This window comes from Artemia sp. Qi Xiang Cuo, chromosome 11, assembly GCF_049724085.1.
Source record: "Artemia sp. Qi Xiang Cuo chromosome 11, ASM4972408v1, whole genome shotgun sequence".
In the NCBI taxonomy this organism is placed as follows: domain Eukaryota; kingdom Metazoa; phylum Arthropoda; class Branchiopoda; order Anostraca; family Artemiidae; genus Artemia; species Artemia sp. Qi Xiang Cuo.
This window is the reverse complement of record NC_142804.1, coordinates 36934230-36958058: the sequence shown is the minus strand read 5'-3', so window position 1 is coordinate 36958058 and position 23829 is coordinate 36934230. Positions and strand designations below refer to the sequence as shown.

Below are 23829 nucleotides of genomic sequence, written 5' to 3'. Positions count from 1 at the left end.
AGTTGAAAAATTTCGAAGTTCTAAAAAAGTTTGAATTAAACACTTTTAGGATATTGAGTGTCTTTACTGAAAAACTAGTGCATTACAGAGTCTCTCAAGCCCCTTAACGCTCTTTTAAAAGATACAAAAACTAATTATATAACACAAAAATTTCTTTTTTAATGACAGCCAAGTCACACTGACTTAGGAAACTGAGTCTCTCACTCCCCGTACAGCTCTATTAAAAGATACAAAAACTAATTATTTAACAAAAAAATTTATTTTTTAATGACAATCAAGACCAGAACAATCAAAAGTAATTAGGCAACTGAGTCTCTCAATCCAAGTATAGATATTTTAAAAGATAAAAAAACTCATTATTTAACAGAAATATTTAGTTTTTAATGACCATCAAGTAACGAAATATAACACGGAAATAGGCAACTGAGTCTCTCAATCCACGTATATATCTATTAAAATAAACAAAAACTACTTATTTAACACTAATATTTAGTTTTTATTGAACAACAAGTAAAGATAAATCACACGGACTTAGGCAACTGGGTCTCTCGATCCCCGTAAAGCTCTTTTAATAGTTAAAAAAACTACTTATTTAACATTAAAATTTAGTTTTTAATGACCATCAAGTAAATAACAATCACACGGACTAAGTCACCTGAGTCTCTCCTGCCCATTCAAGAACATATAAATTATACACACAAAAATAATAGACAACCAACAGGTCTATATTACTTACAATCAAGTAAAAAAAAATCCCACTGAAGTAGTCAACTGAGTCTCTCAATCCCATTAAAGATATATTAAAATATACAAAAACTAATTATATACCTCAAAATTTTCTTTTTTAATTATAGTAAATTAAAGAAAAATCACACGGAATTAGGCAACTGAGTCTCTCAATCCCCGTAAAGTTCTTTTAAAAGATACAAAAACTACTTATTTAACACAAAGAACCCCCATGTAACTGAACCCCTGCATAACTGAAACCCATCAACAACTGAACAACCGTGACAAATATAAGGAATATTTAGAGAGATGCAAAAACTGCTAATCTACAAATAATAAATATGTGTATATAAAACCGTTATATTTAGTTTTTACTGTCAATAAAGTAAAGAAAAATCAAACTGAAATAGGCACCTGAGTCTATCAATCAACGTAAAGATCTATTAAAAGATAAAAAAACAACATATTTAACATAAATAATTCGTTTTTAATGACCAACAAGTATAGATAAATCACACGGAATTAGGCAACTGAGTCTCTCAATCCCCCGAAAGCTCTTTTAAAAGATACAAAAACTACTTCTTTAACAAAAAAATTTCGTATTTAATTACAAACAATTAAAGAAAAATCACAAGGAATTAGGCAACTGAGTCTCTCAATCCCAGTAAACATCTTTTAAAATATACAAAAACTAATTATTTAACATTAAACATACTATTTTACTTAAAATCACTTAAATAAAAATAACACGGACTTAATCAACTGAGTCTCTCAATCCCCTTAAAGATCTTTTAAAATATAAAACAACTACTTATTTAAAAAAAAAATATATTTGTTAATTAACCGCAAGTAAATAAAAATAACTCTGAATTATGCAACTGAGTCTCTCACTCCCAGTAAATATCTTTTAAAATATAAAAAAACTAATTATTTAAATAACAAAATTAGATTTTAATGATCGTAAAGTAAATAAAAATCATAAGGAATTAGGAACCTGAGTCTCTCAATCCCCGTAAAGTTCTTTTAAAAGATACAAAAACTACTTGTTTAACACAAAGAACCCCCATGTAACTGAACCCCTTTAAAACTGAAACCCCTGTACAACTGAACCCCCGTGCTAAATTTCATTACTATTAATATCTAGTCACCAAATGCACCACGCCACATAATAAAAAGGTATTTTGAAAACTGGGAGCCCGATTTACGAAAAAAAAAAAGGGGTACCCCCCGTGCACTTGACTCATCCGGGGACCTGTCACCGGGTATACCCGTCACCCTCCGGGGCCCGGGCGCCGCTTTAACGGCCCCCGCGGGCCCGGCCCCCCTCTATGCAACCCAGCGCCCTCCTCCCCCTGGGAAGCCAATTCGGGGTTCATGTAAAAAATTTTTAAAACGTTAATTACGGATTATACATACCACATCGGCGAGGTAAAGCTATTTCAAGTCACAATGTCATTCTATCATTACTTTTCAATTAAGATAGTTAATTCTTTATAGCACTGTCCCTTTTAAGATTATATGAAACGTTATTTAATAAACTAACAGTACGCAAAAAAAAAATTCGCCCATAAATTAAAAACACGGATTTCCTAAACATTTACAAAGCCTGCATATTTAAAGTAAGGAAAAAAAATTACTTAAAAGACAAGTTTTTAAAAAAAAAAACCTAAAAGAAACATAAAAGATGAATTAACACGGATTTAACATAAAAAAAAAACTTGTATATCATGAAATAGAAATCTACGGCTCTGAATCTCTTTGAAAAGGTGTAGAGCTTCTATAGAAGTATTACCTAGATGCGAGGGGCTACTCACACTCTTGGAAAAGGTGTAGAGCTTCTATAGAAGTATTACCTAGATGCGAGGGGCTACTCACACTCTTTGAAAAGGTGTAGAGCTTCTATAGAAATGTTTTCCTATAGCTTCAAGCAAATCCATAAGGCCAACTCTACTGTGATTAAGGGGTCATTTTTAAAGAATTGGAACGAAATTCGAACTTTAGCTTAAAGAGCGAGGTATTGCCTAGGGGGCGAGCCCCCTAATATACGTATTAAAAATATATGAATATAGAAGATCGTTACGTAAGTTAATTCGTAAGTTACGTATATTTATTAGTAATAAAAATGTTGGTAAATAAAATTAGAAAAGTTTCAAGAATGCCACTTAACCAACTAAAAGTAAAATTAATACACAAATTTTGCTTTAATTATTCTTGTACGGTGAGCCAAAATCAAAACCTGCATTAATTCAAAAACGTTCAAAAATTAAATAAAAAAACAAGTTTTTTTTAACAGAAAGTAAGGAATGACGTTAAAACTTAAAACGAACAGAAATTAGTCCGTATGTGAAAGGGGCTGTCCACTCCTCATCGCCTCGCTCTTTACGCTAAAATTTTTCATTGTAAAAAAAAAAAATAGAGTTGGGAGAAAGTCAAACTTTAGCGTAAAGAGCGAGGCGTTGAGGAGGGGACAGCCCCTTTCATATACGGAATAATTTCTGTTCGTTTTAAGTTTTAACGTCGTTCCTTACTTTCTGTTAAAAAAAACTTGCTTTTTTTATTTAATGCCTTAAAAGATTGGATACAATCATAACGACAGAAAGATTATATAGGCAATCCCTATAACGTGACTTTTATTTAAACGTAATGACGAATCAAAAACATTACGTCTACAGTAATCCTAGATTATTTTCTGCTTAAATGCCGTAAGATATTTATGAAATATCACCCCCCTCGCCTTTGGAAAATTCATTTTTGCTTAAGTAAGCAAAAGACTCGGGTTATTTGTTACATTTTAGATAAAACTAAGGCTTCGAGTTTCTGCCATTTTAGGTACAAATACGTCTCAAATCAACTTGTAATTTTGAAGGGGTGCATGCCCCTGGTATAGGACCTGGCCTAGTAAAATTGTAAAATAGTTCCCTAAAAATTAGCCCTTTTCATAGTTAGACCCCTCTGGGAAAATTCTCTATTATAAATCAGCACTGTGAAGCATCTTCACAATAAGCACAACTGCTGCCTCATCCAAAAAGATTTTATATATATATATATATATATATATATATATATATATATATATATATATATATATATATATATATATATATATATATATATATATATATATGGATGCCTCCTCCCGAAGTCTAGTAATATAATTTCTTGTATTTTCTGCATAATTCGTCAAATAAGTGCACAATTTACGCCCCATCCCCCTGTTTTCAGGACTGTAGTTGATCGTATAGTTATACTGTTACTCAAAACCTTACTTGAGAAGAATTTACAAAAAAGAGAGAGGTCTCCAACATGGGCTTCGACTTCTATATTGACTTCGTTTTCTTGACAAAACTAGTCTTTGAATTAAAATCACGTAGAAATCAAGCCATGGCTAATTGGAGAAAAGCCAAGACAGATAGTCTGAGTGAGAGGTAAAGCTGGCATAGGCCTTTTTCAGAATTGTATAAAAAATGATGTCATTTCACTTGTCGATAGATAGTCTATAAGCCATCCCAGGGCAGAACTAAGGTATAGTCATAGAACTAAGGGATGTGAGATTTTTGGGTTGACTCATGACTGGCAATGTCCACTGGATTCCATCAAAGTTAAATAGAAAAGTTTTTATGGGCCTTCACTATTCATCATATGAAATATTGCATATTCTCCCCGTATGTACCCCTTCCACTTTTCATAACCTTGGGACTCACTAATTTCAAACATTCTACAATTCTTGAAATATTCGAGCTTCCGAACCATAATGGGATATACCTAGGAGAAACTAGCAGTGTACGAAGAAGTTCCATATCTGTTAAATTTTGGATGCAGTTTAAAAGTGATCGTAATGGAACCAAAAGAATCCATGCGAAGAAAAGGTAGCATTGGAAATCCGCCCCGTTTTACCTTTGTCGAATTGTTGTGTGCAGACACGAGTCCATGCACAAGCTTCATTATATTCCGATAACTTCAAAACATAGTTATTCAAAACTTCAGTTTTTTTGCTTAGTATATTTGATTTTAGAAGTCTTAAAAAAGGCTTGGCCGACTTTGAAGAGAAAGAGGAAGAAATCTAGGGTTGTACCTTTGTTTTGTTAATTAATACCATGTTCATTTGTAATCAGATTCAAAGACACAAACTTTCTCCAGTATAATTGTCAACAAATGTTCTTTTTTATTTGTCAGAATGATAATAGTCTGGGTGCATCATTTACTGCCTGTGAGATAATTGGTTCGACCTCAGTGTAAAAGTTTGTTATTTTTTGCGTTAATTTGATTACCTGTGTCGGCCACGTGTATAATAGGGAGAGACTTGCATGTATTTGCTAATTTATATATACAGTCAGCATTTTTGACGATTACCTGCTACTGGTTTTCAAGATAGGATGCCTTATCTTCGATGACCAAAGATTTTTCGAGACTTCTACTCCTTATTTTTTTAAAAATTAATGATGTATCTAAGGAATGTAAAATAAATAGGGCGTGCTATATGTGAAAATTGTGGAGTAAAAAAAAGAAAGGATAAAACCTGGGTCTGTTTCCGGAGGCTAGAGTGGTAGTGCGTTTTGAAAGAGTTTCGAAGTTGCACTGTTTTCCGTGTTCTGTACCGAAAGATATCTGCTCCAACTTTTCAGTGGGTTCAAATTTAAACTTTCTTGATGCAAGAATTTAATAGCTTTCTGAAATTTCACATTTTGATTTATATCAATTAAAAATAAAATATTAAACTATAGCTTACTATTTATTGTTTTTGGTTTAGATGCTTTCTGCCAACCTCATATTTCAGTTTCGTCTGTTGGATGGTTTCTCTAGGGATAAACTTTCTCAAATCTCACATTGTAATGTAGAATGCACTCTGTTTCATGGCCTTTCAACAAGGAAGTACAGTGGAGAGTCCGGGCCAGCCATCCGGTATTTTGCTTACCCTTCTTTGTTGCTGTGAATTAGTTGTTTATAAAATGTTTTACCTTTTGCAAGGCAAACATTTTACTTTTTTTGTGTATGGTATTTTTTTTTCTTGTTAAAATTCCTTGAATCATACAATAGCTTAGAATTACCAAAAAAAAAAAATAATAAAAAAAAAAAAAATAGTAGTCGTTAGGCCTATAAGAAAAGTCATGAACCTCTTGAGATGCTGGGAGAGGGCATAGCGCCAAAGCCTCCCCCCTCGAATGTAGCGGCCTGTTATATTCTATAGCTTGTTATATTTCATTGTTTTTTTAGAAGGTGGTCGTCTCGAAAAAGAAATGGCCTACACCAAGAAGATACTGGGTGAAGGAGCAGGTGAAATTTACCATGTTATAATTCAAACTCCCAAAGAAGAAGGAGCTTCCCTGCTAAATCGCGATGCATTTTTAATTCATCTCAAAGTATTGCAAGCTGCTATTGCGGTATCAGTGGACCTTTTTGATATGTAAGTAGATTGATTATGTTTAATTTTCTTGTTTACCACTCTTTTTCTGGATTCATAATCTTTATCCTTACTATTTTATATAATATGTTAAGAATTTTCCTTTATTGTGATTGTATGGAGAGGGGAAATGTCTTAGGCAAGTGCGCGTGCATGAATGATTTTAGGCGAGAGTGCAATTCTATCAGAACATTCAGAACCCAGAAACAGGCAAATACGCGACAAACAAGGGAGAACTATTATGAAAATGAGAACGATTTCCAAGCATTATCTTTGTCTGGTTGTGTCGACAAATTTGAGGTACTATCGGCTTTTACTACACACTCTACAGAAGAAGTTTTCCTAGTTTGTTCTTGGAGATACTATGTATTTTCCCATCTTCGTGTAAGATTTGTAGTAGGCCTACGTTTATAACCGGCTGGACCGATGTCCCTGTTTTTCATGAATTCGCAATAAATTTTAACATTAAGACTAATCGAAATAATAGTTGCTATTTCGGAATCAGTTCAAATGGCGATTCTTCCTCACGCGATAGTTTGACACTGTTCAAGTTCCTTCTTTCTTCTGTTTTTACAGCTTTTATGCCGCTGAAATCAATACCATGTTCGCTTTACTGAAACTTTTCTTTTCATCTATACCATGACTTAGGCAAATGCTTTTAATAATTTAGAATCAAGCCAATTTAAAAATTGACCGTATTCATTTCACTGAGTATCAGAAATAGTTGCTTACACTAATTGTCTATTAAAACTCGAGTGAAAAAGTTACAACCTGAAAATCAGCTATTTTGTACCTTCGTATGGTCTTTAACTTCTTACCGCCGAGCTCTATCATAAATTCAATCGGTTGACTTTTATGTCTTATTTTACCCGGTTTAATATTCAAGTCATGGCCTTTGTGGGATGTCTAAATCAAAAGTCTAGCTGAGACCGTTACCAACAGTGGTAGAAGTGTTCCATTTTGGTGTTTTCAGTATTAATGTTAGAATTTTTACGCAATTTCTTTTACAAATTTTCATATATCTGCCAAAATTTTGTATCTTCTGTTCTCCTTAAACTGAAATGTTCCCTTAAAGCTTGCAGCAAAAAGTCAAGAAAAGTTCTATTTAAAAAAAATTGAATCTAGGTTTTAGTCAAAAGCCCTCCAAATTTGTACGCTAGTGCAATAGAATGATTTATGACTCTTGGTAAGCTTTCCCCGAAATTTCGTTTGTAAAAATTTAGGAAAATTCTTTTGTCGAAATCGCAGCGATAAAATATGCTCAGTTTTGGTTCGATACCCTCCAACTTGAATTTAAAAGTTCTTCTGAATTTGGGTTATGAATTCATGGTGAAAATGTTTGCTCTATTTCCTTTTACCACTTTTGCCGCCCGATAGTCATTTTAGATCAGAATTGAAATATGAAACAAAGGTGTAAATTTAAATTTATTATCCTCAACGTATTTTTAGTACCAAAAGAGTCACGACCAAAGACTAGAAACTTATTATTCAGTGGCGTGCGCAACCGACGAAAAACTATAGTTGGGTAAGCAAAATTTGCAACTATACGAGTGTCATCATGACTTCTGATGCTTCCTACTTCTCGTTATTTCTACGTGTGTTTTGGTTACTCTAGACCACTGTATATAAATAATGTAGATTTTTGGCTACTACATTCTCGGCGCGTACAAGCAGCTTCTCCCATTCGGGAGGAACACGTATTTTCACAGAAACTTTCTCAAAATGCCTTTGAAACCTACTTGTAATTTCTAAAAACATATAATCATAACATTGTACTACTAATTACCGATTTTTGCATTTAAAATTATAAGTTAATTTAAAATTAGATTCTTTAAAATTTAGTGGTACAAAAGTGAAGCCAAGTTTCGCGTTCAAGTGAAATCTGATTTGTCTACCCTTGTAAAAATCTAGTGTCGCTTATGTTTATACTTGTTTAACCGTTATCCGGAACACTTGCATCTCGGTCCGGCTTTGTATAATGGTTGATATAGGGAATGATTCTACTGTAGGCTATTATATTTATATATAGTGCTCTAGACAATTCTAGGTTCCTCGGATAATCCTAATTTTGTTGGTTTATTTATAAAAGACTGTTGTATTTGAAATATGGTTAGTTTTGCGCGTTTTTGGTTGTGAATAGCCATACATTTCGTGGATGCAATGAACAACGTCAAAAGAGATTTTTCTAAAAATTTTCGTGCACAATCTGGTTCTTGTGCATCTTTTTTTAGTTTTTACACTATTCACACAATTCGCCGGTTTTTTATCTGTTTCGAAATTCGAATCCCCCTCCAAACAAATTATTGTGCGCTTGCCTGGTATCGAAACGACTCTTGTATTGAAAGAGGGTTTAATATTGATGATTAAATTATTTGAGTTTACCCCTTAAGGTGTGTCTCATCCAAGAAGTTATACATCCCTACAAAAAACCGGAACAAAATCAACATCACGATCTTAATCAACATAAAAATACCAACTCGACATCTTAATCTGATTTTCAGCAGAACCCAATCAAATATGTATTACACAAAAACTTCAGCACAAACCACTGAAAAGACATGGAAAATTGGAAAACAAGACAACAGTAGAATCATACGTCTCTGTCTCTTTCTCTTTCTCTCTGTCTCTCTGTGTCCCAATCAGGTATACGCGCAGGAACTTAATAGGGGGGGGGGGAGGGAGCAATTTAAAAAGAAGGGAAAATTGAATTAAACGAGAAAATACAAGGAATGACAAGAGCTATTATAGCCTAAAGTATCTATATGTTTTTTTGGGAAGATAATCATGTGTCCCATCCCCCCATTCGCATGGGTTATTTTAAGTTTTATCAAGTAAAATTTTTATTATAAACGTGGACAGTGGATTAAGACCCTTGAGAAGCTCATGGGGGCACAACCAATTTTTATAGAAGGGAAAGGTATCCCCTTTGGTTTAAGAGACGAGAATTTGTTTCATTTAATATTGTGAACATGTATCTTGATGACATGCAGCGCAGTCTTCCGTGATGAAAACTAACTGTAACAGGAGCTATTCTACTGCTTTTGTTCAGAATTCTATAGATATTCATAGCCTAATCATTCCCAAGCAGGTGTTTTTCAAAGGGATATAGTACACCCCTTTGAAAATTGACCAGGCGAACAGTCATAAAAGAGCTTACGTCGTGATGTAATCCGATAAAGTTAGATTAGGATAAGACTTAAGCTTCTGGTTCTTGAAAAGGAATTTTTTTTTTTGACTGGAGAATCTACTCGCGGGATTTAATCGATTTCCTGTATTGAAATGTAGGTTTTTTGTCAAGAGATACTTTATTTACTAAAAAAAAAATAAAAAAAAAAATTATTAAACGAAAAGAGTAACGTTATCATCATAAATATGAGCGGGCCTGGAAGTTTTGACAGTATTTGGAACATTTGTACACCAGATATTAATGTAAATGGGAAATATGTTTCATTTTTTTCATATGCTTCTCCGTAAGTCATCTTATGTTTCAGTGCAACATTAGTTTCCCACTAAGGACTACTTTCTTTGAAAAAAAATTAATGTTCCCAGTCGAACGGAAAAATTGCTATGAAGTAAGTAGGAGCATATCCCTCAAAATACAAATAAAGGCTAGACTTAATTTCTGTAAATCTTGTCGCTTAACTGGGAACCTACGAGTTCCCAGATGTATTTTGGCTAATTGTTTTGGCTGGTGCTGAGTCCTACACAAAAAGTTCTATAATATATTTTTTTCTTTTACAGAACTTGGAGACTGAAAGATTTATGTGTCGCAACTAACTTTCCATTGTTTGATTCTCCTTTTTTGGATCAGATATTCGAGAACATATCTCCTTGCACATTTATCACTCCACTTGACTGCTTTTGGGAAGGGTCTAAGCTTCTAGGTCCAGAATATCCAGTTGCAATACCGTAAGTCACTTCTACTTTTAGGTAAAATAATTAGTTTTCTTCAGAGAAACTTCATTTATTATTATATAGTTTACAATGCCAGGATATGTTGCAACTGTTATATTTATAATATGTTAACAAAATCTTTTATTCTCGCTACTCCCTATTTAGTTTAGTTCTTTTTAGTTCTATTTAATTCTATTTAGTTTGACTGTATTAGGTCGCGTCAATTACCTTCTTGTACTATAAGATGAAGGCGAGTCATAATTGGGCATGGTGATAACTTCTTTGGAATACTCATTGCAGTTTCTTGAGTAAACATGTTTATGCTTAGAAGGACAGTTAAGAAGCAAATAGACGTTTTCTTCATAGGAAGGTTGTAACTCAATTAGAATCGTATATTAAGTAGGCATAGTAGATGACTTCATTAAAATCCTCAAGCAAAATTTGAGTTCCTAGAGATGTGTATTTCAAACTGTTTAATACTAACTACGGTAGCTAGGTAATGTGAACCCTACTAGCTAATTGTTGGGAAAGGATTTAAAAAGTACCCAATAAGAGTTATAAATGCAACATTACAATTCAACTAAAAACAATCAAGCTGAATATTCTAATGCTTCCAGAACCGCTGGATAGAGACTATGAGCGACATTTAACCAGAATTAATGTCGATCAAGTTCCAATTTTAGGACGACCATATGTCACTGGCCGAATTTTTGGCTTTGTTTATCCTTTCTAGAGTTTGGAAAACAAATATTTACAATCATGTTTGGATGCACAAGCTAATTTAAATCATTTCTAAATGTTAAATGTGATTTTTGGACCTGGATTAGGATCTTGGATGTCTCAAGATTTTCTTCTCTTGTTAGGGCCTTCTCTTGGAAGAACTTGTTTCACCCCTGACAATAAGAGCTCTAACCTTTAAATAACCATTTATTTTCTCTTCATGAAAACTCGAAAGTCAAAGCTCTTAATGAACAGCTTTCTTTTTTATTACTACTATTAGAGTCTTAAGGACATTGCTTCAGGAAAAATGTCTTCTTACTGCTCTTCCCCCTATCTATCCCCTTTTATCAACATTATTTTGCTTTTATTGTATAGAAACGAGGTGCCAAGGCAAATGAATGTGACAGGTAATAGCATTGCCCATGGGTAATAAATCTTTAAAAAGTGCACGCAACTTTCATTTGGTCGAATGGAAAAAAGAAATCCTATAAAATTCTGAATAATTTTTTTTTATAAAATAAAACCATCAAATTTGGAATACAAGTTCCTGCATTAAAAAAACCGGCCCAATTATTGCTCATTTCCGGAAATGTCCCATTAGCATCTTACTTCGAATAAATAATAGCCCAGTGCTAGTTTTGCTATTTGTAAATTTGTTCCTTGGCAAGCTGAACAGTGCTCCCAAATTTACATTTTATGTGCGTCCTATCTCAAATTTCGGGGATAGATTAGGTTTTAGCCCACCCAAGTAGCTGATTCGATTGATTACACTGACGGTGTTAGGGGGTATGGGTGCTCAATATAGACTGTTGTATACATTCGAACGATTGTTTTGTTAAGACAAATGATTTCTGCATTCCGCATTTTAATCTATTTCGAGTAATCTCCAGTCAGCAGGAAACCTCTTCCCCAGATCCCTTTAATTGATTATGAACCACAGGTAAACCAATTGTTAGCATCCTTCTCCTGGATTCCATTTATGTACCCTCATGGTAGTTTCATTATCATTTTGGATATGAATCGAACATTCGTTAATTTGTTCTGAGGTAAAGAAGATGATGAACTTGCTATAGTATTTTTTTTAATATAGAATATTTGGAATACGGCTTGGTATCAAGAATTATCGCATACAAACGATATGGTTAAATGCCAGTCAATGCAAAGAAAAGAGTTTCTTTCAAAAACGAATTAAGAGCAACGTTAAAACTTACAACGAACAAAAAATATCCTCACGCAGTGATTACAATTTGATAGTGCTTCTTGAGCAGGGGAAGTGCCCCGAGTGAAGGATGGGCTATGTCTAATTACGTCAAGGGGCCAAGGAGCTGAAAACTAGCTTATCTGGGACTGTGTTTACACCACAGTTCATATAATTATCCAGTAAGCTTATCGCAGATCATTTCTGGTCTTCGTTCTAGGTGCGAACAAAAAGCTCCTCCCACTTCTTTCTGCATTAGCGGGTTAGTCTGTTTCCGATTGTTTCCAACAAAGTGCATTATTCGTAATAGCGGGTTTCCACTTGTTTCCGATTAGATCACAGTCTGACTTGTCTACCCGTGAAAAGATCTGATGCCGCCTATGTTTCTATCTGCAAAAACGTTCTCTGGAGCACTCGCACCTTGGTCCGGGTTTTTATAATGGGTGAGATAGGGAAAGATCATACTGGATAATTATATAAACTGTGGTTTACACCAAACAATTTGCTTCCATTCGCAATACAAGATGAATCCAAAGAGAGTCTATTCAGCCTTCTAGTCCCCTATCCATCCCACAGATGACACCCTGAAGTAGATTCTACCCGAACAGATCTGGCACCAAGATGGGTTAGCTGACTGGATATTGTATCCCTATTGTATCCTACCCGTTGGCATCATCAGATATTAGATGATAAGGCCCAATTAAAAAAAAAACAAAAAAAAACGAATAAGCCCTTAATCACCACTTGAAGACAATCCAGTGGGCTACTAGTGCTTCTGAAAGAATAAGGAAATGTTGCTATGCTAAAAATACGATTCTATTTAATTTTTGAAGAGGAATTATAAAATGTAGAATTGCCGATCCTGACCGTTCTGATGAATTGTTTATTTCGATTTGACGGGTTTCTAGGTTTTCCGTGATCTTTTGAATATATTAGGGAATCTCTTTCTGATGGAAAAAATATGTATTATAGAATTGAATCCTAGTAAGAATTTTTTTCGTGCCATTTTCAACCTTTTTTTTTTTACTGAACATTTTCAGCAAAATCATAAGGAAAATATTATGTTTGCTACTATGGGCTGATGGGGAGCTGGCGCTTCCCCTCTGAAAATATCCCCCGCGGGAAATTCCCCCTGGATAATTTCCCCACAGGCAAGATTGAGCTACTACTACTAACAACTCACCGCAACATAAAGCCGACTGTAACCAATAAAGCTACGCGTACTCCTCTTCCACCTCAATCTATTCAAAGCCTCGCTTTTTACACTCGCACACGAAGTTCCCGTTTCCTTTGCAATTTTCTTTGTGACTTCCTCCCACCCCAGAAGATGACGACCTGCTTTCCGTTTAGCCCTAGATGGTTGGCCGAAAGGAACAATCTTTGGCAATCTGTCATCCTTCCTCCGCACAACGTGCCCTAACAACCTCAACCTTTCTTTCATTATAGCCCTAGAGAGCGGTATTGAACCACATTTTTCGTATAGCCTATTGTTTGAAATACGGCCAGTCAACCGGGTACCCAGAACAATCCTTAAGCAATTTCTCTGCAAAACATCTAGCAAATCTTCATCCGCTTTTCGGAGCGTCCATGCTTCAGAGCCATATTTGACCACTGTCATCACTGTAGCTTCTAACATTCTAATCTTGGTTTGCAGACTTATCTTCCTATTCTTCCAGACTTTTTTTTAACTATGAAAAAACACCCTGAGCCTTGGCTATTCTATTTTTAACATCTTCACTGCTCCCACCATCTTTACTAATAATACTACCAAGGTAAATTAAGCTGTCCACCTGATCAATCTTTACATTACCCAACATCACCTTTCCATCTTCACTTATTCCTATCCTTAGTGACTTTGTCTTCCTAACATTAATTTTCAAACCAGTTCTAGCACCCCGAGCTAGCAAAACCTGTAAAACTTCATTCATTTTGCTCACACGTTCATCTAGGATGCTTAAATCATCAGCATAATCCAAGTCCAGGAGACTTTCCTCCCCATTTGATTCCGTGGTCTCCCATTGCCTTTCCTGTGCTCCTTAAAACAAAGTCCATCAAAATAATCCTTATAAAGGGGGATAGAATACAATCCTGCTTAAATCCTGATTTAATGCAAAACCAGCTGCTAACCTCATTTCCTACCTTAACCGCAGCAGTGTTATTCTCGTATATAACACTAGTCACTTTAATGTATTTGTCTGGTATACCATACAAGGATAAAACCTTTACTAAAGCTCTTCTATCAACAGAATCGAACGCTTGCTCATGATCTATAAAACTGAGGACCAAAGGTGTTTGAAAACTCAGGCACCTCTCAATTATTAGCCTAAGAGTGAAAATTTGGTCGACACATCCACTACCTTTTCTAAAACCGCACTGCTCTTCTCTTAAAACTTTGTCTATGGCATCTCTCAGTCTAAAAAGTATCATATTACTAAGTAATTTGCTACCTACAGAGACCAGACTAATGCCTCGATATTTATCACAGTCACTTTTATCACCTTTCTTATAAAGTGGCTTAATTAAGGTTTTCCTAAAATCGTTACGTACTTCCCCTTTTTCAAAAATCATATTCATAATCTTCAGTAACTTATTTCTAACCTCAGAGCCACCACATTTAAGAAGCTCATTTACCCCCCTATCAGCACCTGGAGCCTTATTATTCTTTAATCCTTTTAGTGCTGTTGCTAACTCCTCCTCACAAAACTGATCTTCCTTGAAGTCCAAGGTATCACAAACTTTTTCTTTTTCCTCTATATTTTTTCCTGCAACTCTATCTCGGTTAAGCAAGTTCTCAAAATGTTCAGCCCATCTCTCTTTAGTTTTTTCCTTATCGCTTATTGCGACCCCATTCCTATCTTTAACTGGGACAAGTCCGAATTGACTACTCCCTCTCAATTTTTTAACGTACCAGTACAATATTTGACTATTATGCCGTCTAGCTGCATCTTCCAGATCCTCGGCAATTTTATCCATGGCCTCCACTTCACACCTTCTTAGTTCATATTTTAATGCTTTCTCCACTTTCTTTACATTTATTTTGTTTTCATACAATCTATCACTCATATAATTCTTGTACAAGTCCTTTCTTCTTTCTATTAAACATAAAGCCTTTTCACTAATATTCTTAGCTGCAGTTCTAGCTTTCTTCCCTAATGCACCATCAGCAACTTCACAAATTGTTTTCCTAAAATTATTCCATCCATCTTCCATATTGTCAAATTTTAAACTCTCCAGATTAGTATTCAACTGTTCCTGGAAAGTTTCTCTCAAATTCTCATCCTGGAGTCTACCAACATCATAACTTCCCGGGAGGTAGCAGCCACAAGATTGAGCAGCCACAGAGAAAGTCCAAAATAGGGACCTCTCGGACTAGAAGTCTCAATTTCCGATCAAATAAGCATCCTCCTAAGTTTCTACCACCACAAGGGGGAGGCTAGGGATGAGGAAGGGACAACCCCCCTCCTATACGGAATAAATTCCGATAATTTGGGTGTTTAATGTTCATCTATACTTTCATAATAACAGTGTGGGCAAGAAATATTCCCAGAAATCAAGAGGGGTTAAATATCAATTTCTACCTCCATCCCTTCCTTAGAACTAATTATGCATTTACCTGAATGCTCAATGAGAGTTAGGATGTTTAGTGCATTAAAATGCACTCTTTGAGGTATTTGCCCCCACAAAAGGGTGCTTCAAGTTTATACGATCACCCTTCCCATAAAAACCTTATATCTTAACAATAGGCAACTTGCATGGCTTACAACCCTAGCCCCGGGGGCTCGAAGGGGGGGTGTCTAACCTGGATGGACAGTTTTTGACCTTTGGAATATATTGAACAAAATGGCTATCTCAAAATAGGGGGATTTTCCGCGGGGGAAAACGCCTAGAATAGGCTGATGTTCGCTCTTTACTAGAATGCGATCTGAAATCGCGTTTCATTTCATGCCTAGGTTAAAGGCTCAGTCTATGACGGGCCTATAGACGACGTTAACCATGCAGCTGTAAGTGCTTATATAGAATATGGGTCATTAACATCAGCGCACACAAGGACATCCCTTGGGGAGGGGATCAGGTTATTTTTTTTCTGGGAGGGGGACTAAATGGTAAAAGTACTTCGTAGGCTATTTTTTTTTCATTTTTAGAGGGTTCCTTTGGACTAATGTCCAGAGAAAGGGATCGCTCTGCAGAGGTGTGATTGTCATTGTTATTTGTCTAAGAGTCACAAATGATCATAAAAAAAAAATTCTATATATGTCAAGAAAAAGAAAATCGTACCTGCTGCCTAACAGTCCCGAATGGTCATGGAAAAACACCGGAAAAAAAACTTAGCCTATATAGTATTTATTGACCGTCATTAGTGTTTTCAGGTCATAATAGCCACAGATGACCCATTTAAATACATGTTAGTCGTATATCCGTCATTTTCGTTGTTGTTCTTTTTTTAATTTATGTTACAGATACTAATTATTATAATTGTTTTTGCTTTGCCATCTTCAATGGAAAAATACATGAATTAGAGTAAGAAAAAATGTTGGATAAAAGCTGATGTAATTTTTGAAACAATAATAATAATAAGCCCCATTATTTGCTGCTAATGAGGGTAATAATTACTTTGCTTGATTAGCGGTTGACGGAACTAACAACACATGTTACGTCACGTTGCTTCTTCAGGTTGTACTAGCTTGAGACTTAACTTTGGTTTTGATATGCAATAAGTCTGCCATTTACTCTGTTAGTGGAGAATTTTTGCTATATTGACGTCATTGATGTCCTTTTTCTTGCCAATACACATAAACTGAATCATGCGGAGGTATATTCAAATAATTTGCCAAAAAAGTTAGTTCCTGTTTCTTAACATGTTGTGTTTGTCCTATGACAGCAGAATATATGCTATTTGAAGTTGACCGTTCTGAATGATAGTTTTAAATTTTCTTGGTTATTTGGAACAATTGCAATCAGTAGTTGCCCGGCCGGAGTTAATTTGACTGTTAAATAAAAAAAAGCAATAATGGTTAGTAATTTTTGTAGGTTAATTGGACCAAATGTAAAGTGGACCAATCTTCATCCAGCTCGCATGGTGGACTTAATGAAAGATTTTCCTGGGACAAATGGGTTTCCCTTTGCTTCTTTGGAGGATTTTATGAAAAGAGTAAGTCAAAGTTATCTTAGAGAATAAATGCCAAGTTGAAAGGTTTTAATGGTTTAAAAGTTTCAGTTAAAAGGCTTTGATGGACATAAGAAAACACCTAGGGAAATTGGTGATTTTTGGGAAAACTATTTCCCCATTAGATTAGATGAAGCTTGTCAAGTTAAAGATTATAAAAAATTTATGTTTTTTTTATTTTACATAGATCTATTCCTACTATCTATTGCTATTGGTATATGGCTATTGGTGTTTTTGAAGGTATGAACGACGTAGACTGGTGATTTCAGAATCCAACTTACTGAGAAGCTTTGGTCTTGATTTGTTGAGTCTTGAATGGTTCTTGAATATTCAAATATGTGTTATTTCGAAGGACCAAAATTGATTTTAAGATTTACCAAAGAGAAAATTAGAATATAAAAAGAAGCGCTTTTATATAAAATACGCTGGAAAATAAAATGCTTTTATCAAGATAAATGAAATATAATGCGATAAAATGTAAGCATGAGAAGGTGATATCTTAAAATTACTACTATTTCTAACAACTCATTGCACCAACAAACCGCCTGAGGCCGACACAGCTGCTCAAACTCCTCCTCCATCCCAATCTATTCAAAGCTCCCCTCTTTACCCCTCTACCTTCCCCAAGGATTCCTAATCCTTCCTTTCAACATCTTCCCATCCCATTCGGGGAAGACCTGCTTTCGTTTGGCCCTGGGTGGATGGCCGAGAAGAACGATCTTTGGCAATCATTCATCCTCAAAATGTGTCATAGCCATCCCAACCTTTCTCTAACTATAGCCCTAGAAAGTGTGATAGAATGGGATAAGTAGGATGCCATAAAAACTTGTCAGTAACTTATGCTTTATGTTCACATTGAAGATGACGGCGTTGTATAGATTCTTGAGTAATTGCAAGATATATCATTGCCACTCCAAGCTTTAATTTTTAGTCTTAAAATTTAAATTTTTCTGTGTAGCAAGAAATATCTTATTTGGTACTTGTCTGTTAAACGGAACACACTCAAGAATTAAGCTGTCTAAGATCTGACAAAACCGGTCTGCCTCTCTGGAATCGGTTATGATTTGCTATTTTGAGTAAAAAACTACGATGTAGGTATATTTCAATTAATATTTAATATATAGAGGTGGTTAGGGGTTAGGTTAAATTTAGTCTGGTATTTAATGTGATGTGTTCTGCGCGGTCTGCTTTCCATAATTCTTTGTCGTAGTTTCCAGAATTTTCTTTCTATAGCACTACATTATCATTATGTTTCGGTATATTTCATTAGAATTAACGTAACGTCACTTCTTGAGTTTGTTCCGTTTAACAGACAAGCGCTTCTTGTTTTTACTGTTTATGCATTTGGTTATGAAAGCATTCTTTAAAAGTGTTTATACAGTACTTCACACTGCAGTCTTTAACCACTTTAATGTCTACTACAGCCCTTGGTAATGAATTAGTTCGACGAGCCTGTTACAAAATGTAATATATCCGTCTTAGTTGATACCCAATTACCTGTGGACTAGCTCAATAGCCTAATAGTAATTTTAGCCATGGTGGTCACCAATCGAGTGATTTGAATATCTCGAAGAGTTTTTATTCTATTGAAAGTCTCTACTAGAAGCCGAAACTGGGTCTGAATGTTTTCCAGACATGCTCGAACTAGAACTGAAAACAGTACGTTTGTTCTCTTTGTTCTCTTGAAGTTCATTTAACGGCGAAAATCTATGGGATATAACATGTCTGGCTAGAATTCAAAATGAAAATGCAATTTTTTGATAATTTGATGTTCTTCAGTCTTGATGACCTAGCTCAAGCAATTTAAGTTTAGCAATTTTTTTTTCAGCGCTAAGATGCTTTACGGAAGGCCGTATCCAGGGGGTAGGTAGGGGTTTGACCCCCCCCACCCCCGAAATGTTTTTCCGACTCTTAAAAAACTAACAGAAATGGATACAAACAAACTTTTGACGCGTCTTGTTAAGTTTTTTGTACCCTCCCCCGGGAAATATTCCTTTGTAGCCCCCACCCCACCTCGAAAAAATCCTAGATACGGCCCTGGCTTTACAGTTTGATATTCATTAAAGCCTTCTCTTCTTTTTTTTAAGAAGCCAGCTTAGACCTAAAATACAAATAGTCATAGCTTTGAATCAGCCTGAAACTTTTTTTTTTAGAAATTGCGTCGAACACAAATGCAAGTAACTGGCTAGCTGCATCTGTAGTTATTAAAACTTTATGTTGGAAACATGATCACAGTATAGGCTGATTGCTATCTATTTCGTCTGAGGTCTTTTTTTTCTAAGACCAATCATTCGATATTCTAGTTTTTCTATAAAAAATTAACTTCCGACCTGTTTTTGCCCTTAAAAATGCAATCCCTCTAATCCCAGTGAAATTTGGCTATCTTCATCCAAAGTGAGTAATTTCGTAAACTCAATTATTTCAAAACCCCTGTGTGAACCTGAGATGATAAATCTTTGTTTGAATATGTTTTTCTCAGTATCCTGGGGGGTTTTCTTATAAAGAGATTTCACGGTTCTTTCCGGATGTATGGGGTCATCTAAAAGTCGGTAATAGAGTTATGTCGGTAATAGAGTAAAGTAAGCTGTTAAAGGAACTTACCTTATTTCTTGATGGGTTGTATACCCATGGGTTGATAGTTTTGGACCACCCATAGTGTCGGCGTTACTTTGAGAGCGAAGTTAGCAACTTAATTTTCTGGAGTGATTTCGGGCGTTCACAGATTGGGTGCCATGCCCTCTAGGTTATTTTGAAATACTATGATTTCGCTTTATTCAAAACTGCTATTAAGGAGAAAAATTTCATTTTATGCCGTATCAATTCCTGCTAAATTCTATAATTGTTTTTATTATTCTAACCAACTGTGGCATTATGCTGTTCTGATACCGAAACCATGCCCAGGCGAAATTACTCATTTTAACCGTATTCGCTTTAAAATGTAAAAAATAATCATATCAAAAATGGCTGTATTGTGTATGGGCTATTGAAAAACCATCTTGCAGGACCCCTCCCCCCAACTGATGTGGATAGGACCATTATCGATACAAAATACTGGATATGACTCAAATAGTGTTGAGCGATATTATAAATCGATATATCGGACCAAATATCGGTATCGAATATCGAAACCTAAATATCGATATCGAAAACGATATTACGTATTTCGGCTATTTCTGGTATCTACCGATGAACGTCCAGCAGAGAAGATCCAACATAGAAAATTGTTTCGCAAATGGCCGAGAAGAAGAACAATATTCAATCCACTAACTCAAATATGCTGATACACAGCATGTACAGCTGTATCCATGAGTTGGGATAGCCTATTCTCAAACTAAGTTTAGTGAGGTGGACTCCCAAATGTTGCTGAGAACTTCCAAAAGGCTTGGCTAGATAAAATATCTTCTAAGCTTACAGCCTTGCTCATATCACATTTCTCACGATTGTCATATACCTCAATCTGCTTTTCTAGAAATTATATGTTACTCCTGACGATCATTTCCAAGTTGAGAGTAAAATAACAAGAGACATGGATTGGGCCTTCGTGAAATTTTGTAACTTTTGCCAGAAGAAAGATCACGGATGCGTGTTTATTGTTCTGTTTTTTTCTTTCTTTCATTTTTTTTGCAAGGGTGATCGTATCGAACCAACGACCATATAAGTCCGGAGAGGGCTTTCTGACCCCTTCAAATTTATAATTTACCCACAAATTGCCATAAATTATATTCATAATACGCGACGTTAGAAAAAACCCAAGTCTAATTAGAAAAGTCTATTTATTTGGTAAATCTATTTATTTTTTGACCTGATGAATAATTTAAGCTTCACACAGGAAGTAATTGATGTTAGATTGTTTTTACTAAAAATAGTTTTTTTCTCTGTTTAATTCAACGTGGTATTGGAAAGGGAAACCGTTTTCACAAAAACTTAAAATAATTTAGTAACATTAATTCATTCACGATTACATTACAAAAATATGTCTTTGGTTCTTAATTTCGATGGAGTTTTCGCAACAACCAGTAGACCCAAAATGTAATTGAATATCTATTTACAGGTAGCCTGAAACAGTATTCCTATGATTTCAAAATTACCTGTACCCGCTACGTAAAAATCAAATATTTGAAAGCTTGTAAGTAATAAAAATGCTTACAATCCTTAATTTAGTTATTAAAATAAAAAAAGGTAGCGGGCCTATAACCTTGTTACTTACAGTGGCGGTTCTGGCCTCTCTTGTGCCTGGGGCAAAATATTCAGCAGCGCCCCTCCCCCCTGTCTCCCAAAAATTTTCTGGTCAAATTCTAGCAAAATTTTTATTTGTTAAGAAAACTTTGACAACTGCAAACTACAAAATGATTATAACCGTTAGATTTTTTATTTGAAATTTTGTGTCCCTGGAATTTCGGCTCCCGGGGAAAGTGTCCCCTCCCCCCTTGAAGCCGCCTCAGGTTACTTACAAATATAGCCTATATCTACGCAAAAAGAAAACAAAATAAATAAACTACTCAAAACAAGACGGATCACTTTCTAATAACAGTAAACGTGTAGGTCCTACAATTTTTTATTTTTTAAAAATAAAAATACAAGAAGTTGGATGAACAAAGTGAGAGCTAGGGAATTAAAAAAAAATGAAATTCGGTATTGGAATAGCATTCTCAGGTAAATTATTATGCGCTTTCCACAACCAAGATTTATTCATGCCTTTTTTTTCATAAGACCTGCGATATCATAACAACTGGTCGTCAATAATAAAGCAAATTAAACACAGAATGCCGTAATTAACCACAAAAAGTTCATACACAGATTTTTTTTTTTATTTGTAAATATGTCTAAACCTCTGGAATATGTCTAATCGCACTGCAGCCATGTTCCTGAAACTTACTGCACATGAAATTTGGCTTTTTACTATTTTACCGCTTCATATTATGTTTTTTTTCCAGGAACAACTCTTGTTATAGAACAATCCTTAGTCCAAATATCCGCTCAATTGCTCTATGGGTTGAATGGCATATAGCCTATAACATAAGGTTTTTCCTTTTTTTTTTTTTTTTTTTTTTTAAGCGATCAAAACTTGTTGGGTTCTTGGCAACTAGGACATAGCGCTAATTTCTAAGAAGAATTGATGTTTGTTAAGATGTTTCGAAGCCTTAAAGAGCGAGGAGCATTAAAACACTTCACCATGGGTGGCGAAGGAAAATCGCTCGTGTTTGACTCTTCTTGTCTCTATTTGGGTTTTTCCAAATCAAGCTATGAAAGGAATCCCATAAAATAAAATTAGGGGTTGTAAAAAATAAACAATGTTTCTGCTTATTGTTTAAACCTGGTAAAAATCAATCGCTTTGGTTTACGTTTAGCATCTTCAGATCATGTTGAGTTGAGACTACATTTAACGCCCAGGCGGACATTGTACTGGCAGCTATAAACAAGTCTTATCATCCAAATTAGTTTGCTATACACAATGGTACCATTTAATAGAAGCTCAAAAGAACCTTAGTACTATATTCTAAGTGTATAGCCATCTCTCATTTAAAATTCCGTGGTATGAAAATACTGAAATTAATATCACGATTGTCTGGTTAGCTATCAAGCATTTTAGAGATGATTTGTGTACCTCGGTGGAACACTAGATATTTATTAAGATAAGACTATAGAAACTATAGAACTAGGTATAGTAAGATAAGATATTTATTTGAAAAAAATACCATCAATACGCCTGAAGGGCTGAATTCGAATTTTGCAGTCAAAATACTATAAAAGAAACCCACAAAAACCAAAAAACTGGAATATAATGCCAAAATGAAAACGAAGAGAATCAAAATGAAAAATCATCTTCAGAAAGGTGATGAGAAAGGAGAAAGGTCACCTGTTTCTCCTTTCTTTTTGAAGTACCAAGTAGAGTAAAGATGAATATGAACTATTTTTTCTCTTGGGCTCTCCAACACCCCTTCCCTCGCGACCTCGCACATACAGGGTTTGTCCGGAAAGTAACAGGACTGAGTCGATTTAAAAACATTTATTGAGCCTATCGTTACAATTCTTTAAAATCTGTCAAAATAGGCTCCTTCTGCGTCAATGCAGTTCTGCCAGCCAGCCCGATTTCCAAGCATTGAAGGCGTCATGACATGCATTCTCAGGAATAGCCTTGAGAGCCGCGGTGCTTGCTGCTTGGATCCCCTCTGTCCCCTCAAAATGCTTGCCTTTCACCGGCCTTTTCAGGCGAGGAAACAAAAAAAGTCTTGTGGGCCACATCTAGGCTGCAGGGTGGCTGCGGAAGCATTGGGATGCTGGACATGGTCAGGTGTAGCTGTTCACAAGAAAGGCGGTGTGAGTCGGGGCGTTGTCGTGTTGCAACTTCCAGTCGGCTGCGATGTCTTGTCGGACCCGATCGATCCTTCGTTTGAGTCTCTTTAGCACTTTCACAAAAAAACTTGGCGTTGACGGTTTGTCCAGGACGAACAAATTCATGGTGGTCAATGCCTTTGATGTCAAAAAAGACAATGAGCATCGTTTTCACCTTGGATTTGCTCATTTTTGCCCTTTTTTTGTGCGAAGAGACGCCGACGTGTGTCACTCGGAAGATTGCCTCTCTGTCTTGGGATCATACTCAAAGATCCAGGACTCGTCATCTGTGATTACGTTATTCAAAAATTGGCGGTCATTTTCACACATGTTCAAATTTTCTTGGCACACTTTTACGCGCCTCAATTTCTGGTCGTCAGTGAGCACATTCGGGAC

At 35.4% G+C, this 23829-nt stretch overlaps 1 protein-coding gene across 2 annotated transcripts in view; it reads left to right on the top strand.

Moving 5' to 3' along the window:
* The window catches only part of ptc (protein patched), a 137371-nt gene that overhangs the window by 58873 nt on the left and 54669 nt on the right, over window positions 1-23829 (top strand). For both annotated transcript variants that reach the window (XM_089096750.1, XM_089096749.1), the window contains exons 4-6: window positions 5938-6127; window positions 9866-10033; window positions 16965-17085. In XM_089096750.1, coding sequence (XP_088952876.1) covers window positions 5938-6127; window positions 9866-10033; window positions 16965-17085 — 479 coding nt within the window. The remainder of the gene's footprint in view (window positions 1-5937; window positions 6128-9865; window positions 10034-16964; window positions 17086-23829) is intronic.